This window comes from Cervus elaphus, chromosome 23 (assembly GCF_910594005.1).
Source record: "Cervus elaphus chromosome 23, mCerEla1.1, whole genome shotgun sequence".
Classification (NCBI taxonomy): Eukaryota; Metazoa; Chordata; class Mammalia; order Artiodactyla; family Cervidae; genus Cervus; species Cervus elaphus.
The window spans coordinates 7,305,372-7,320,285 of record NC_057837.1 but is presented as its reverse complement, the minus strand read 5'-3'; the positions used below and the strand labels follow the sequence as shown (position 1 = coordinate 7,320,285).

Genomic DNA, 14,914 nt, shown 5'->3' with positions numbered 1-14,914 from the left:
CACAGCTCTGGAGACAGAATCCCTGGTTCGAAGGCCAGTCCTTCAGCTGACTGTGTGACTGTAGACAGGTTACTTAACCTCTCCGCATCTCAATTTCCCTGTCTATAAGATGAGAATATAAGAACACTTGCCTCATATTGTTGTTTTCAGGATTTAATGAGTCAACAGTTTTGTGCCTCATATTAAAAATACTTGAAGCAGTGCCTGGTGCATAGTACGTGCTGTGTGTCAGCTATTACCTTTCTAAGTCTGGGGCCCGTTAGGTAGAGTGAATTTCAAAGCATATCCAAGGCAGAAGGGATTGGATCTGTGAGGAAACAGAGGAATCACGGAGTGTGGCTCCTGCCACTGAGGTGCCTGCCTTGGTTCCTAAGCTCAGTGAGGCTGGGTCTGTCAGGTGAAGTTTAGCAGGCTCCCCTAAAGCCCTTTGGTGCATAAAAGACATCCTCAGAGCAGCACCCACCACCCTAATGTTGGAGAGCAGCCTTGATGAACGTTCTATCCCGGCGGGGTAGGAAGCCTTTTGTTGTCTTACACCATCTTACTGCAACACTGGCAGTAGAGATGTGCTCAAATGGGGAATATTTTCAACTGTTCATGCCTTTTAAAAGCCCACACGCTGCTTTAGGAGCCTATTTATAAATGACTAGCACCTCGGAACTGCTGCTATTATGGTGTAAATTACTGAGAAGGCTGGTAGTCGGCTCCCCTCCCTTGTAATTTATATGAAATTGTTGCTCAGCAAGACAGTCATCCAGAATACCATTAGATTAGGGTGACGAGGAGAGCAGACTGAAAAAGAGGCGGGATAACAGAACAGCAAATAGTGCTGGTCTGTCGACTAGAGGAGCAAAACGCCAGGGAGCTGAGTGTGTCAATGAACCCAGCCCCCAAGCTGTCCAGGGCTGTGTAACCAGTTGTGATCTGTCCTAAGCCTGAGGAAATCTAACACTGTATTTAAGGTCGTTCTTCTGAATGGCACCAGGTAAACACGAGCATGTAACCCTTTATCATCTCCAGGAGAGTTTATTAGACTTCTCCCTTGGACTCACTACCAGAGTGTAGAGCTTCTGTCTGCCACTCCTGCACACGTGTACGCTGCTCTTTTTTAAACCTTTGGGTGACCATCTCTCGGCTGTGCTGGGTCTTCACTGATGCACAGGCTTTTCTCCAGTTGCAGTGAGCAGAGGCTCCTCTGTCGTTGCGGTGCAGGAGGGGCTTCTCATTGCGGTGGCTCCTCTTGCAGTGAAGCACAGGCTCTAGGGCACACGGGCTTCAGTAGTGGCGGCACATTTTCAGCTGCCCAGTGGCATATGGGATCTTCCCAGACCAGGGATTGAACACAGGCAGATTCTTCACCACTGAGCCACCAAGGAAGCCCCATAATCTTCTTTTACTGTTTTTTAAATGGGCCAAAGAACTAAACAGACATTTCTCCAAAGAAGGCATACAGATGTTTTGTTTTAACTGCTGCTTTTTTAATTTGTTTCCAACTCATATCAGTACCAGGATGCAAAGTTATGGATTTTCTGACTTGTATCTTACTCAGAAACATGAACAGTCATCGACTGTGATGCTGGGCCCAAGCTGGACCATATTCTCCTGGTTTTCTCTCTCACGACCGTGGACACGGCAGCCAGCTCCATCCTCACACTTTTGCCATCCCCTCTCCCTTCCCAGAATCATTCTGAACACCCATCCCCTGCGCAGAGCTCAGTCCTCTGTCCCTCCACAAAGCCTTCCCCGCCTCCCCAGCACACTTCATGCTCTCCCCCTTCTGAACGTGCCCTTGTCTACTCTAAGACCTACTAGAACTTCACTGCTTCTACCCTGTGCCTTCCCTCCTCCTGCCTGAAGGCCACGTCTCTCCACCGAGAGTACCGCCGCGGTCTCAGTTCCTCATAGGAGTTCCTTGAGTATTTCCCTAATACGAGCATCTGCTCCCTAGGTTTATGTCAGTTCATCTCAGCAAGAGCACTGAGCCCTAAGTGGAAGTTGTGTATAAGGAGAGGGATTGCCTACGCATATGTTTTTTTTTTTGGCTTGGAAGGAGTTTTAAAAATTAGGAAATTTCATATCAAAATCTGGATGTCCAGCTTTTCTTGGAAAATGAGAAGAGCTGAGCACATGAGGGGGCCGTTCCACGTGAGGACAGTGGGCCACAGCAGAGCGGAGGAGGTGCCGCTGCCTTCAGACCTGCAGGCGCTCTTGGCTCGCCCCGGTCTCCACCTCTCCCCCATAACCTGGCTTACACACGTCTTACATTACCAGCATGGCTCTGGGGGCATCTGAGTCGGCTGCTCTTGATCTGAATGTTCTGAGCAGGTTTTGCTGTTGCTTAGTCGCTAAGTCGTGTCTGACTCTTTGTGACCCGTGACCCCATGGACTGCAGCACGCCAGGCTTCCCTGTCCTTCACCATCTCCTGGAGTTTGCGCAAACTCGTGTCCATTACTCTGGGCCTTAAACCACTGGTGAGTCGTCCAGTGAGCCCCTGGGTCCCCAGGGATTCTCTTAAAGAGAGAAAGGAATTTGTCTCCACTAGTCTAGCCTTTCTCTTTCTGCCTCCTTCCCTTTTCCTTCCTCTCATTTCCCTTCCCTCTCATTTCTCTCAACATCTAAATAAAGATAGGGACTTCCCTGGTGGCCCAGTGGTTAAGACTTCTTGCAATGCAAGGAGTGCGAGTTCAATCCTTGGTTGGAGAGCTAAGATCTCACAAGCCCCAAGCCCAAAATACAAAACATGAAACAAGAGAAGCAATATTGTAACAGTAAAGACTTTGAAAATGGTCTACATAAAAAAATATAAAAAATAAATAAATGAGGGTAGCTAAAAGGAAATAGATTCAACACTTTACCACATGCATCACACTAGGCTTTACCCCCAGAGCAGACTGTCCCCAAACTTCTGGGTCTACAGGTAGACATAGTCAGGGGAGAAGAGAGAAGAGGACGGTAGACATATACCAGCTGTTTGAAATGCACATAGATTGTCCTCAAGAATTCTTACACTAGCTGGCCCTTTGAATATAGATAGGTTCAAAGTTAAGCATCTTGAAATAGTTGTTGAACTATGCCGTCTCTAGTTATGTGCAATTTCTGTCTCACTGAGGAGTACTCTATCTGTATCTGCAATAATTACATTTCAATTGTTAAATTATTAAAAATAATTACAAATGAATATGTTTAGGCAGTAAAAAGAAATTTGGAGAGTTTTCGATCAGAACTTAAGTTTCTAAGGAAATACTATAAACCTAATAAACAGTAAAATTTGAATAAAAAAACATAGGCCAACTGTGCTTTACCATCCACAATGGCTAGATTGAAATCCACAGTCTCTAAAATGTTATTTGGCCACTTACATCAACCTCCTTTGCCCAAAGCAGGTAACAAGTGTTTAGATAGGCTTCTCCCTTCTGAAAAATTCCTACACATCCTTTAAGACCCAGCTCAAATGTCACCACCTCTAACGACTCATTCTGCTCAGTCCTGCAGGCAGTTGAGCGTCCCTTTTCTGGGGTACCCACAACACCGTCCATCTGTTTCCACTATAGGACTCACCGCCTTTGCCATGATTAAGAGGTCTTTCTTAGCGGGTCAGAGCCCACGGACCTGTCAGGCTGTCTTTAGCCATGGCAGGGGCTGTCTGGTTTGCCTCATTATCTTTTGACTTTCACCTCCTACCTCTGCCCGATGCCTGTTGTGGAGTCTCACAAAGCAATCCCTGAAGAAATGCTGAATGAAAGATTGGGACAGAGGTTCAAGAGGGAGGGGTATTTGTATACTTATAACTGATTCATACTGTTGTATGGCAGAAATTGATTTCATGTCATAAGGCAATCATTCTCCAATTTTAAAAAAATGTAAGAAAAAGAAGATTGGAGGAAAGATGTGACTGTCATTTCCCTCTTTTCTGGTCAGAAGGGGGCTATAGAAGTGTGAAAAAAAGTAGAGAGGGTCAGAATAATGCCAACAGCCTAGTTAACCTGCCTTAATTCACTTCCTATTGTGCGTGTTTCAAATTTTGTGAATGATTTTGCAATACTTTTCCTTATCATGAATTCTTCTAAGACTTTACTTCGATTTTTAAACCCATTCTAGGGCAATGCAATTGGTCTTCATGGGCTCGGTCTTCTTTACTTTTATGGCAAAGGAGTTCCTGTGGTAAGTTAAATAGTTTTATCATCTTCCATGTTTCCAGAAAATGACTAGGGTGAAATTGATGACCATTGATTAATTTAAAGGAATTAGTCTCTATTACCTGGTTTGCCAAGGTATCATATCTGATAATACAAAATAAAATAATCCAGTGAAATATTTGCTAGAGACATAGAGTAATCTTGTGACAAGAATAACAACCCCAATTAATATCTTAGAATCATAGATTCTAAGTAACCTTAGAAATCATCTAACCCAAGAGGATTTTTTTTTTGGATAGATAAATTTGTCTTCTTAGTTTAACTTCTGTCTTTTGAGTGACCTTCTCCCAATATCTAACAGAACCTATTGTCAGTGTAGTAAAAGACATAATTTACAATGATAATGAGATAATTATTTCTTAGTAGAATCTAATATAATAATGAAATAAAATGTGTAACACTTCTGACACAATTTTAATTAGCTTAAATCACATAGGGCACTAACCACACTCTTTAAAAAAGTGGAAGGCAATTGTTACCATGGAGTTATGCATGTACCTTTGAGTAACAAAGTGTAATTATCTTGCAGAATTATGCAGAAGCGCTTAAATACTTTCAGAAAGCTGCGGAGAAGGGATGGCCCAACGCACAGTTTCAGTTAGGCTTCATGTACTACTGTAAGTACTATACATGTGGCTGCTTTACTTAGGATGACAAATGCATCATTAGGTCTGCTCCTTTTTTAACACAAATCAAAGGGTTGGTGTGGATGGTTTAGACAGAAGAAGCAGGCAGCAATTTGAGGAGGAATTTGAAGAAGACAAGGAAAAGTACACTATTTGGGGGAGAGAGCAATGAGGTACAACCAGAAAGTTCACCTTAAAAAGCCAAGTTTGAGCAAGTATGAAACTCACAAGAAAGGTCAAACTTGAGAGAAAGATTTGGGTGGCATCAACATATAGGTGTTAGTTAAGAGTAGCCGAGCTTCCAAAGGGAACGGAGAGAGAGTGTGAGAGAAAGAAGTGGTAGGCCACTATAAGAAACCTGGTGATCCCAGCCCAGGCTGGATGCATGAGACAAGTGCTCGGGCCTGGTGCACTGGGAAGACCCAGAGGAATCGGGTGGAGAGGGAGGTGGGACGGGGGATCGGGATGCAGAATACTTGTAAATCCATGGCTGATTCATGTCAATGTATGACAAAAACCACTACAATATTGTAAAGTAATTAGCCTCCAACTAATAAAAAATAAATTAAAAAAAAAGAAAAAGAAACCTGGTGATCCTTGGCACCATATTGAAAATATGGGCAAAGAAAGAGTCATCACAGGAAGACTGAAAATGCACAGTCACAGGGATGGGGTGGGGAGGAGGTTATCTTAAGGAGGACAAGGGGTAGAAATGTCAAGAAAGAGTAAATGAATGATACTCCGCTGAAATTCAGTGAAAAGCCTGGTTCTCATTTTTTGAAAAAAGTGGAACTTATCCGTAAGGAGGATGTTTGTGAGGTCATCGAACTGGTTGAGAGGGAAGCCAGATATAGTGGGCTGAGGAGTACATGCGAGGTGAAGAGGTCAGTCAGTCAGTTCATCTCAGTCGCTCAGTCGTGTCCGACTCTTTGTGACCCCATGAATCGCAGCATGCCAGGCCTCCCTGTCCGTCACCAACTCCCAGAGTTTACCCAAACTCATGTCCATCGAGTCGGTGATGCCATCCAGCCATCTCATCATCTGTCATCCCCTTCTCCTGCCCCCAATCCCTCCCAGCATCAGGGTCTTTTCGAATGAGTCAGCTCTTCGCATCAGGTGGCCAAAGTATTGGAGTTTCAGCTTCAGCATCAGTCCTTCCAATGAACACCCAGGACTGATCTCCTTTAGGATGGACTGGTTGGATCTCCTTGCAGTCCAAGGGACTCTAAGAGTCTTCTCCAACACCATAGTTCAAAAGCATCAATTCTTTGGTGCTCAGCTTTCTTCACAGTCCAACTCTCATGACCACTGAGAAAAAACCATAGCCTTGACTAGAAGGACCTTTGTTGGCAAAGTAATGTCTCTGGTGAAGAGGTAGATGGGTCCAAATATTCTTGGAAGTGTAGTGTGCCTTTAAATGGAGGAGAGAAATGAGATAATAGCATGAGGGAGACCAAGAATCAAGAGAAAGTTGTTTTTAAGATGGTGAGAGACTTGAGTATAATTTTTTGCAGAAAAATGAAAGAGAGTCAGCCAATGGAGGCGGTTAATGTGTCACTGGGGAGATGAGATAATTGATGAAGAGGTTCTGGAAAAATTTAGGTGGCATTTCTGTTCTTACCTGACCAGTGGCGAATCTGCAAGTATCTGATCAGGTCCAGGGAGCTTTACTAGCTTTGATAAAGAGGAGGGATTTCTCGTCCTCAAAAACTGGAGAGATGATGAAACAAATGGTGCAGCTGTAAATCTAGGGAGAGAGGCAAGTGAGGAAAGATAATGAGAGGATTCCTTTAGTGAGCTCAGAGGTACAGTCATTATCTGAGAACAAAGGTGGAGTGATTGAGGTAGGTGATCTCAGAAAGCCTTGAAGATTTGTAATCATTTTTGTAAGGACTGAGGAAGCGATTGGCCAAGACACATACCAAGAAATCCAAATGTATCTTGAGTATTCTGTCTCAGTCCATCCCATCAGAGGTGGAGCAAGGGCAGGAGCAGATGCATCTTCAGGAAGCCAGATCTGGCCTAGAGGTCAGCTGGCATTTTCCACAATAGTCCAGCTGGAGAGTCTGTTCTGTACATCTTGGAAGGTTGCCTGAGATAGCCTGTCCTTCTGGTTTATTCCAAGTCCCAGCCCCAGGATCCATCAGCTTCCTCAAGCTTCTAAAATTAAGGTAACAGTTATGGCTGATATTTAAGTCTTGATATGTTTTTACTCATTTAGTCCTCTCAACACGTCTTGCGGGGTATCCCACAGTTTATGGATGAGCAAACTGAGCCATATTGAGGTCACAAGTCTTACACGACTTGTGTCACATGATCACACAACTCAATGGATCTGGGATTCTAACCCAAATGAACTACCGGCAGAGCTGCTGCTCTCAGCAGCAACCCAGCACTGCTTCCAAAGGCTAAGAAATGTTAGAGCTGGGAGGCAATGTCAGAACCACCTAAAGAAAGCCCTTCCTCTTGGAAAGGATATGCCCCAAGGTGCCCAAGTCACGAAAGGAGTAATGGGAGAACCCCGACAAGAACCCCAGCTTCTGGGAGTAGCTGATTCTCCACACCATCTCCAAACACCTCTCCTTGCCCCAGGCATGAGCTGAGTCTGAGCTGGGCCCCTTGGAGCTGGGAGTCGCCTGCCCCAAACTCCATGGTTACGTCTGGGAGGAGCTATTCTGGCCCCCTGGTATGGAAGGACGACAGTGATGGTAGCACACGTCACGGAGGGGCTTCTGGTCCCCAGAGACTACCACTTGGCCTCCTTTCCATTAACTTCTTTAACAATATGTGCCATATTGAGGAGACATTTTCATGAGACTAGACAGTCCTTCTCCAGTTTGCTGAGTGGGCAGAGAATACTCATTTCCACACTCTTACTTCTAATCTAACTCAACTCCCCCACCCCCACCCCTGCAAATAGTGGATCGAGAGTAGCTTGACTTTTGCCTGACTCTTCTCAACCTATTTAAAATAGCAGGAATCACTATGACCATTACATGCATAGATTATAATGTAAAAAGATAATGTAAATAAGGGGTGGCTCAAAATGATTTTTATTTTTCAGCTGGCTCTGGAGTATGGAAGGATTATAAACTTGCCTTCAAATATTTTTACTTGGCATCTCAGAGTGGGCAGCCCCTAGCCATTTATTACCTGGCTGAGATGTACGCCACAGGAACAGGAGTGTTGCGATCATGCAGAACCGCTGTGGAGGTAAATCAAGAGCTGTTTCTGAAGTACTTTTCATTTGTCACACAGAGGAGGTGATACTGTCCCTAAATTGTGGTGCCTTTGGTTTTATACATATTATCTTGTTTCTTCCAGCTGACAATGTGAATACTGACATTTGCCAGAGAGGAAGAGCAGTGATGTAACTCAGCCTGGGAAAGGGGGGCAGAGAAGCAATCTTCCCTCTCTCTCTTGCATTTGGCTTTTCATCAAGTTCAGAGCTCTCCTCAGAATTCAGTCAGGGAGCTCTGTTCCAGTCTTCAATCAAATCGCCAGGGCAACTTGGCACTTCTAGAGGGATTGGGAGCTGCAACTTGGGAAATGAAAGGCTTGATTTAGCCTAGAAAATGTAGCCCACTTCTTCCCGGAAAGCAAGGTCCTGAGGGTTCTCTGATGATTTGGATGACACCTGAGAAAGTGAATTCTTTTAACCTGGAATAGTGGTACACTTTTCAAAAGAATGCTTTTAGGATCTTAATGTCCTTCATTGATTTATTAAACACTTCCCCCTGTGGTATAAATACCTCCACATTGTAATCTGACCCCTCTGAAATTCGTTTCAAAAGCTGCCAGCTAATAATCTATCTTTAGATTTGCTCCTTTGCCAACCTCCTAATGAATTATGTATGCTAACCTCTTCTGGTTACGTAAGCGCTGTTTGGCTCAGTTGACAGTTGTCCCCATACCTCCCCACACCTCCCGCACCGTTCTGTCACCTGCACCCTCAGGCGCTGTCTTCCCCTCGTCCTCTTTTCCACATCAGCTGCCCGGTAAGGCCCTTAAAAAAAAAACAAAAAACAGAAGTTGATACATTCTTGTCCTGCCAAATAGTCTCCAAGTCAAAAAAGTTTATTACACAAATTTAAAATAAGCCCCAGGAACTTTAAGCTCAAGACAAATAAAATACACACTTTTATAATCTTTGTGCCTGTGAAAGGTATGAACTCCTCACCCTGAATAATTTTCAAAAGCCATGCTTCAGACCAAAAATCCTGGCCTGACCAGCCAGGAGGAACTAAAGACTAATGTCAGTTATCATTTGCATGGAATGACACGTATTAGCTAACTGGTCTGCTTGATTTTTCTTTCCAAACACAGCTTTATAAAGGTGTCTGTGAACTAGGCCAGTGGGCTGAGAACTTCCTGACAGCATACTTTGCTTATAAGAATGGTGATATAGATTCTTCTCTGGTTCAGTACGCACTGCTTGCAGAAATGGGGTATGAAGTAGCTCAGAGCAATTCAGCATTCATTTTGGAAACTAGTAAGATAAGTTAAAATTCTCTGCATTCCCTAATCATACATATGCATATTTGACTTTACTACAGGGGCATCTTAAGCCTTCCTAATGGAATGTCTCCTTTTTTTTTTTTTTTTTTAAGAAAAGGCTAAAATTCTTGAAAAAGAGAAGATGTATCCAATGGCACTTCTCCTATGGAATCGAGCTGCCATTCAAGGTATCCGAACTAAGATAAAAATAAGCACTGTCTGGCCCATGTCCACTATTATTCCTCTGATTTGCTACAGCTGAGCTCTTGGATGCATAGGCAGAAAGGTGCAGAATATCTAGTACATGGTATTTCAAACTGATGATAGGGTCAGTCTTTGGTTGGAGGTCATTTCCAGAAATTTCTTTTGTTATTCTCAAAGTCCCCAGTTTAGCATATGGCAGGAATTTTTCTATGGCGCTGTCTCCAGGGGACCTAAACAGTTGTCTGAAACATGACAGTTTTACTCAAGAAATCAGTTTTCTTGGTCTCGCTTCAGTCACTCATTTGCTGAGGTTTTTTTTTTTTTTTAACTTATCAGAGATATTATCTATCTTTCAATGAGTTTATAGATAAAATTACTTATGGCTGTAAGACTTGCTTGATTCTTCTTTTAAAATATCACTTTGAAGATTACCACAAACTTCAGATCCTTATTATAACAATTAGTATGGTAGCATCAGAAAAAAAAATTAATTAGCAAGATCCACCCCTCCACCCCACTTCCTGGAGTTCCTAGGCCCCACTACAGGGATCACATGTGATGAGGAAGGTAAGATAGGGTGGTGGGGAAGCAGTGGCAGGTGGCATTTGCATCACTGTGTCTCATTCCATTCTTTCCCTAAAATCATATTACCAGAAGCAGAGAGCTTCTGCAAAGCTGTCACTACTGGCATTTGGATATATGAGGAACTGTCTTATAGTAAGAGAGCAATTTTACTTCCAATTAATTTCTTAAAGTCACCTCATGCTATGGTCGAATCATCCCTTTTCTCCAAGAAGTGAATGGGATAAAAAACAATTCTCAGTTGATGAGGCAGAAGAAAAAGTCACCGTTGGTGTCTTCTTGGATCCAGCCAAGCTGCTACCACAGCGGCAAGCCATCCGTGTGATTTTAGTGAGAAATTCCTGAAAAAAGAAAAGCCCGTGTTTTCTAAAATTCAATGAAGACCTTGTTTGGAGTGGGGAAACAACACCAGCAATCTCTCAGCTGTGGCAAATCAGCTCAATTGTAGCAAATACAGGTTTACCCCAAGCCATAAAATGCTGCAGAAGCTGCACCAGGGGAAAGAGATCTTGAAAACAAGAGGACATTAATATTAAACAGAATTCACCAATATAAAAATGTCAGACCACTAAAAATAATTATGTGTCAAAGAGAGGTCAGACATGAGTGTCCCTGAAGATGTAGCCACTGAGTGGCTGCCTGGAGGTGAGGAAGTCTAGTGGTAGAAGTTAGGCTTCCGGTCAGTCACTGGTGGTGCTTAGCTTCGGGAGCTGCTGTATGTGATGAGGCTGCTGAACCATCAGGATGGTGAACTGGAGGGGAAATCCCTCCCCCTGACCCTCTGGGAGCCTGTCAGGATTGCCACCTGCCCCCAGTCAGTCCCCTGAGTAGAGCGGAGCCGAATCCGCTGGAGAATCTGCTTGTTCACAACCTTTCATTCTTAGAGACCTCCGGGGTCCTGCTTACTGCTTGTAAAGCTAAAAAATGCAGAGTCCTGTTCTTTTGTGGTTATAGTGCAGACAGATCTTGGGGTCAAAGGTTAAGGCAGCTTTGGGCAAAATTAGAGATGGAACAGGTTTCTCTTTAGAACTCAAGGCATCTCTTGCCTCTCCAGGCCCCTCCGGGCCCCTCTTCTGGGTATCATTTCTATAAGGTCTTGCCCCCAGCTACCTGTACATTTTGAAGTACCTGGGAAGCAAACCCTAACAACTAATATCTTTGGCAGCTTAAGCATTTTATGACGTTACTTCTACTTATAGAAAGCTAAAGCTGGTTTACATTTTAGTACAGGATTCCAAAAGGTTAAAAGAACTTCAGAACCCAAAGGAATCAATTTCAAAATTTTGTAGGCTTTGTATTAGGTCAAATGGGGAGAAAAACTTAGAAGGAGTCCTATAGCCCTTAATGACATGGACCATATCATACAAGGTTACTTTCCGGTTTTCCAAGTAAGCCTAGACTGTGCATCAGGGTTGGCCACAGTTGAAGTGGATGTCTTGCTTGAGCATCCCCTCATCTTTCCAATCAACATAGTCCTAATGACTGAAAGCATGGGCCCCAGAGACCCCCTTGGAGGTCATCCCTAATTAGCCTTCAAAAGGCTGAAGTCTCACATCTTAAAAAGTCATGTGAATTTTTTCTACTCCGACATGAATATTTTCATGTTTGTTAGAAGTTTAGATTGTAAAATACTTAACATCTGGGCAAAGCATTTTCTAAAAAAGTTCCCTACCATGTCTATCCACTCATTCCATAAATATTCATCAGGTTCCGTTCCAGTTCTGGGACTGTATTAGTGATCAAGAGCTTCAAAGTTTCCTCTCATCAAAGAGAGAGAGAAAATAAACTAGTAAACAAAATAATAGTAATACGTGCCGTGAAGAAATAAAGCATAGAGATGGGACAGATAGTTTCTGGAGGGTAGTCTGACAAGGTGATCAGAGGAGGTGCTAGGCAGGAAGTGGCATTTGCAGTGAGATCAGAAGGATGAGGAACTCCAAAGAAGCCAGGCAGAGGGGCTTAAGGAATCTTAGTGCAGGGATCCTGAGGCAAGGATGAGCTCAGTCTGTTGAAGGAATATGAAGAAGGCCAGAATATACCAAGAAAGTGACAAGCGATAAGGATAGTCAGGGAGGCAGAAGACAGACAAGGCATCGCTTGCAGGTCGGGTCAGGAATCTGGATGTTATTCCAAGTGCAAAGTGAAGGCGCTTGAGGGTTTTCACACAGGGAATAACATGATTCCACTTTACATTTGGAAAAAATCATCTTGGCTGTTGTAATATTCCAGGATGAGACTAGATGGTAGAGGAGAGGGCAGAAAATGGCTGTGTTTTAGAGAAAGAGGACTTGCTGATGGATTTGATAATAAAAGTGAGGGGAAAGAACTGGGGATAATTCTCCTAGATTTACGCCCTGAGAAGTGGGGTGCTGGCACTGAGAGAGGAAAGAAACTGATGATTTTGTTTGTTGGAAGGGGTAATGGCGTGTTAAGAATCTCTACTGGATGTCTCAAGTTTGAGATCCGGGTAGCGAAGTCAAGAAGGCACCTGCAAGAATCTGGAGCTTATGAGAGACAGGACTGGAAATACAAAACCGGGAATAGTGAACGTAGAGAGCTGTGGAACTAGATGAGATGACGTGCACCATCAGAGCAGACTGGTGGAGAGAGGAGGGGAAGGCAAGAGAGGAGAAAAGAAGGGAGAGAAGCTGGAGGAATAGAATCAGTGATAAGCCCTTACCAGTTCGACATTTAGAAGTTAGTAGAGGAAGTCAGGCAAGAGTCTGTAAAGGAGAGGCCTGTGGGGCATGAGGGAAGTCGAGAGAAGCAAGGACTTGGGCAGTTAGGCCCAGGGATTCCAGTGTGGCTTAGCGGCCCAGTGCAATGAAGACAGGGATGTAGCCAGGGGTTTGGCTGCATGGAAGTTATCGACCACCTTGAAAGTTGCAGTTTCATGGAGGGGGAAGCAGAAGCCAGGCTGGGGTGGGTTGAAGAGTATGTGGGAGGAGATGCTTTCGAGACAGTGAGTATAGAACACGCTTTTGGAAAGGCTGAGTGTGAAGTAAACTGAGAAATGGGACGTTGTGACAAGGAGATGCTGTGGGATGAAGAAATGGGATGAAGGGTTTGATGTCATTCACAGAAGATACCAAAGGGTGTTTGTGTGACTGATGGGACTAGAAAGGGGGAGAAGCTGGCGATGCCGGAGAGCAGAGCTTCTGCAGGATTGAAATCTGAGAAAAGAGGGATGGGATCCAGTTGACCTACCTTCAGAAAATGAATCTAAAAGGTAAAATTAATAATGTTATATTCTGGGACTTCCCTGGTGGCACAGTGGATAAGAATCCTCCGGCCAATGCCGGTGACACTTAGTTCGCTCTCTGGTCCAGAAAGATTTCACATGCTCTGGGGCAACTACGTCCATGCACCACAACTATTGAGCCTGTGCTCTAGAGCCTGCGAGCCGCAGCTGCTGAGCCTGTGTGCCACGACCACCGAAGCCCCTGAGACGCCACGGCAGTGGGAAGCCCCCACTCTCCGCCCCCAGAGAATGCCCACGTGCAGCAATGGAGACGCGGCATGGCCAAAAACAAACAAAAATATAGCAGCGTGTACATGTAAAAAAAACTTTTTTATGATGTTTTACTCTTTAAGAAGATTTGTGCCATACCGTGGAAATTATCCCTCAATGAAGACAGCTAGCATTGTGTGTTATATCCATAAATCATATCTAATCCTGATTGTGGGATTCTAAGTGTGTGGTTTTTTTTTCTTTTCTGTATAGATTATCACTAGGTTGAGTTACTAGGGACTACACCTGAATCATTTGAGTTCTTCTTCTTCTCTTTCTGGTATTTCCATCAGGCAATGCATTTGCTAGAGTGAAAATTGGAGATTACCATTACTATGGCTACGGGACCAAGAAAGACTATCACACAGCAGCCACACACTACAGCATCGCAGCCGACAAGTACCACAGCGCACAAGCCATGTTCAACCTGGGCTACATGTACGAACACGGTTTGGGCATCACAAAGGTAATGGTGCTGGTAATCATCCAAACCTAGCGGCAATGGCTGCACCGGCAGGAAAATTTGTAAATGTTTCCCATTTCGTTGATGTCATCAATGGAGAGAAGACGTCGTCACATTTGCTGAGTCCCCCCACAGCCCAACACGTACTATGAGCCCTAACATAGGCTCCATAAAACCGGGTTTATTTTCTCCATGACGCCTTAGGACATAACTAACAAGTGGAAGAAATCTGGACTGCGTGTGGTGTGTGTGAGATAAGTCATGTCCGATTCTCTGTAATCCCATGGACTGTAGCCTGCCAGTCTCCTCTGTTCACGGAATTTTCCAGGCGAGAATCTAGTCTTGACCGATCTGATTCATAGTGAATTCATGCTTTTTCCAGCAACAGTAGTGGGCTCTACCCCCACTCCCTTCCACCTCCAGGCCTCTTTCCATTACTTTCCATTGACTCTGTAATAAGCTAAATGGGAAAAGAATTTGGAAAAGATTAGATACATGTATGAATCCATGATATGAATCACCTGAAACTAATACAACATTGTTAATCAACTGTACTCCAAAAAAATACAAATTTAAAAAAATCTGTACACCAATTCTCCAGCTCTCAGTAGTAAGGAAAAAGTGAGAGTGAGGTCCCAGTTGGATACTGGGAGGTGCTTTGATCCAGAAATGTCTTTTGAAACACCCGCTGCGTAGATGACACAGCGCTGAGAGCTCTAGGAGGCCCCAGAAGATGGATCTACATCCTTTAAAAGCTGCACTTGACTTGAGGAGATGAAACATATTCATTAAGAAGAGGGCTAAAACTATAAGGGAATATTGAGTAAATCCTTT

General features: G+C 43.9%; 1 protein-coding gene across 1 annotated transcript in view; it reads left to right on the top strand.

Moving 5' to 3' along the window:
• The window catches only part of SEL1L2 (SEL1L2 adaptor subunit of ERAD E3 ligase), a 109,787-nt gene that overhangs the window by 86,157 nt on the left and 8,716 nt on the right, over nucleotides 1-14,914 (top strand). Inside the window, exons 13-18 of the mRNA XM_043883788.1 lie at nucleotides 4,100-4,162; nucleotides 4,727-4,814; nucleotides 7,888-8,036; nucleotides 9,150-9,315; nucleotides 9,434-9,508; nucleotides 13,911-14,083. Coding sequence (XP_043739723.1) covers nucleotides 4,100-4,162; nucleotides 4,727-4,814; nucleotides 7,888-8,036; nucleotides 9,150-9,315; nucleotides 9,434-9,508; nucleotides 13,911-14,083 — 714 coding nt within the window. The remainder of the gene's footprint in view (nucleotides 1-4,099; nucleotides 4,163-4,726; nucleotides 4,815-7,887; nucleotides 8,037-9,149; nucleotides 9,316-9,433; nucleotides 9,509-13,910; nucleotides 14,084-14,914) is intronic.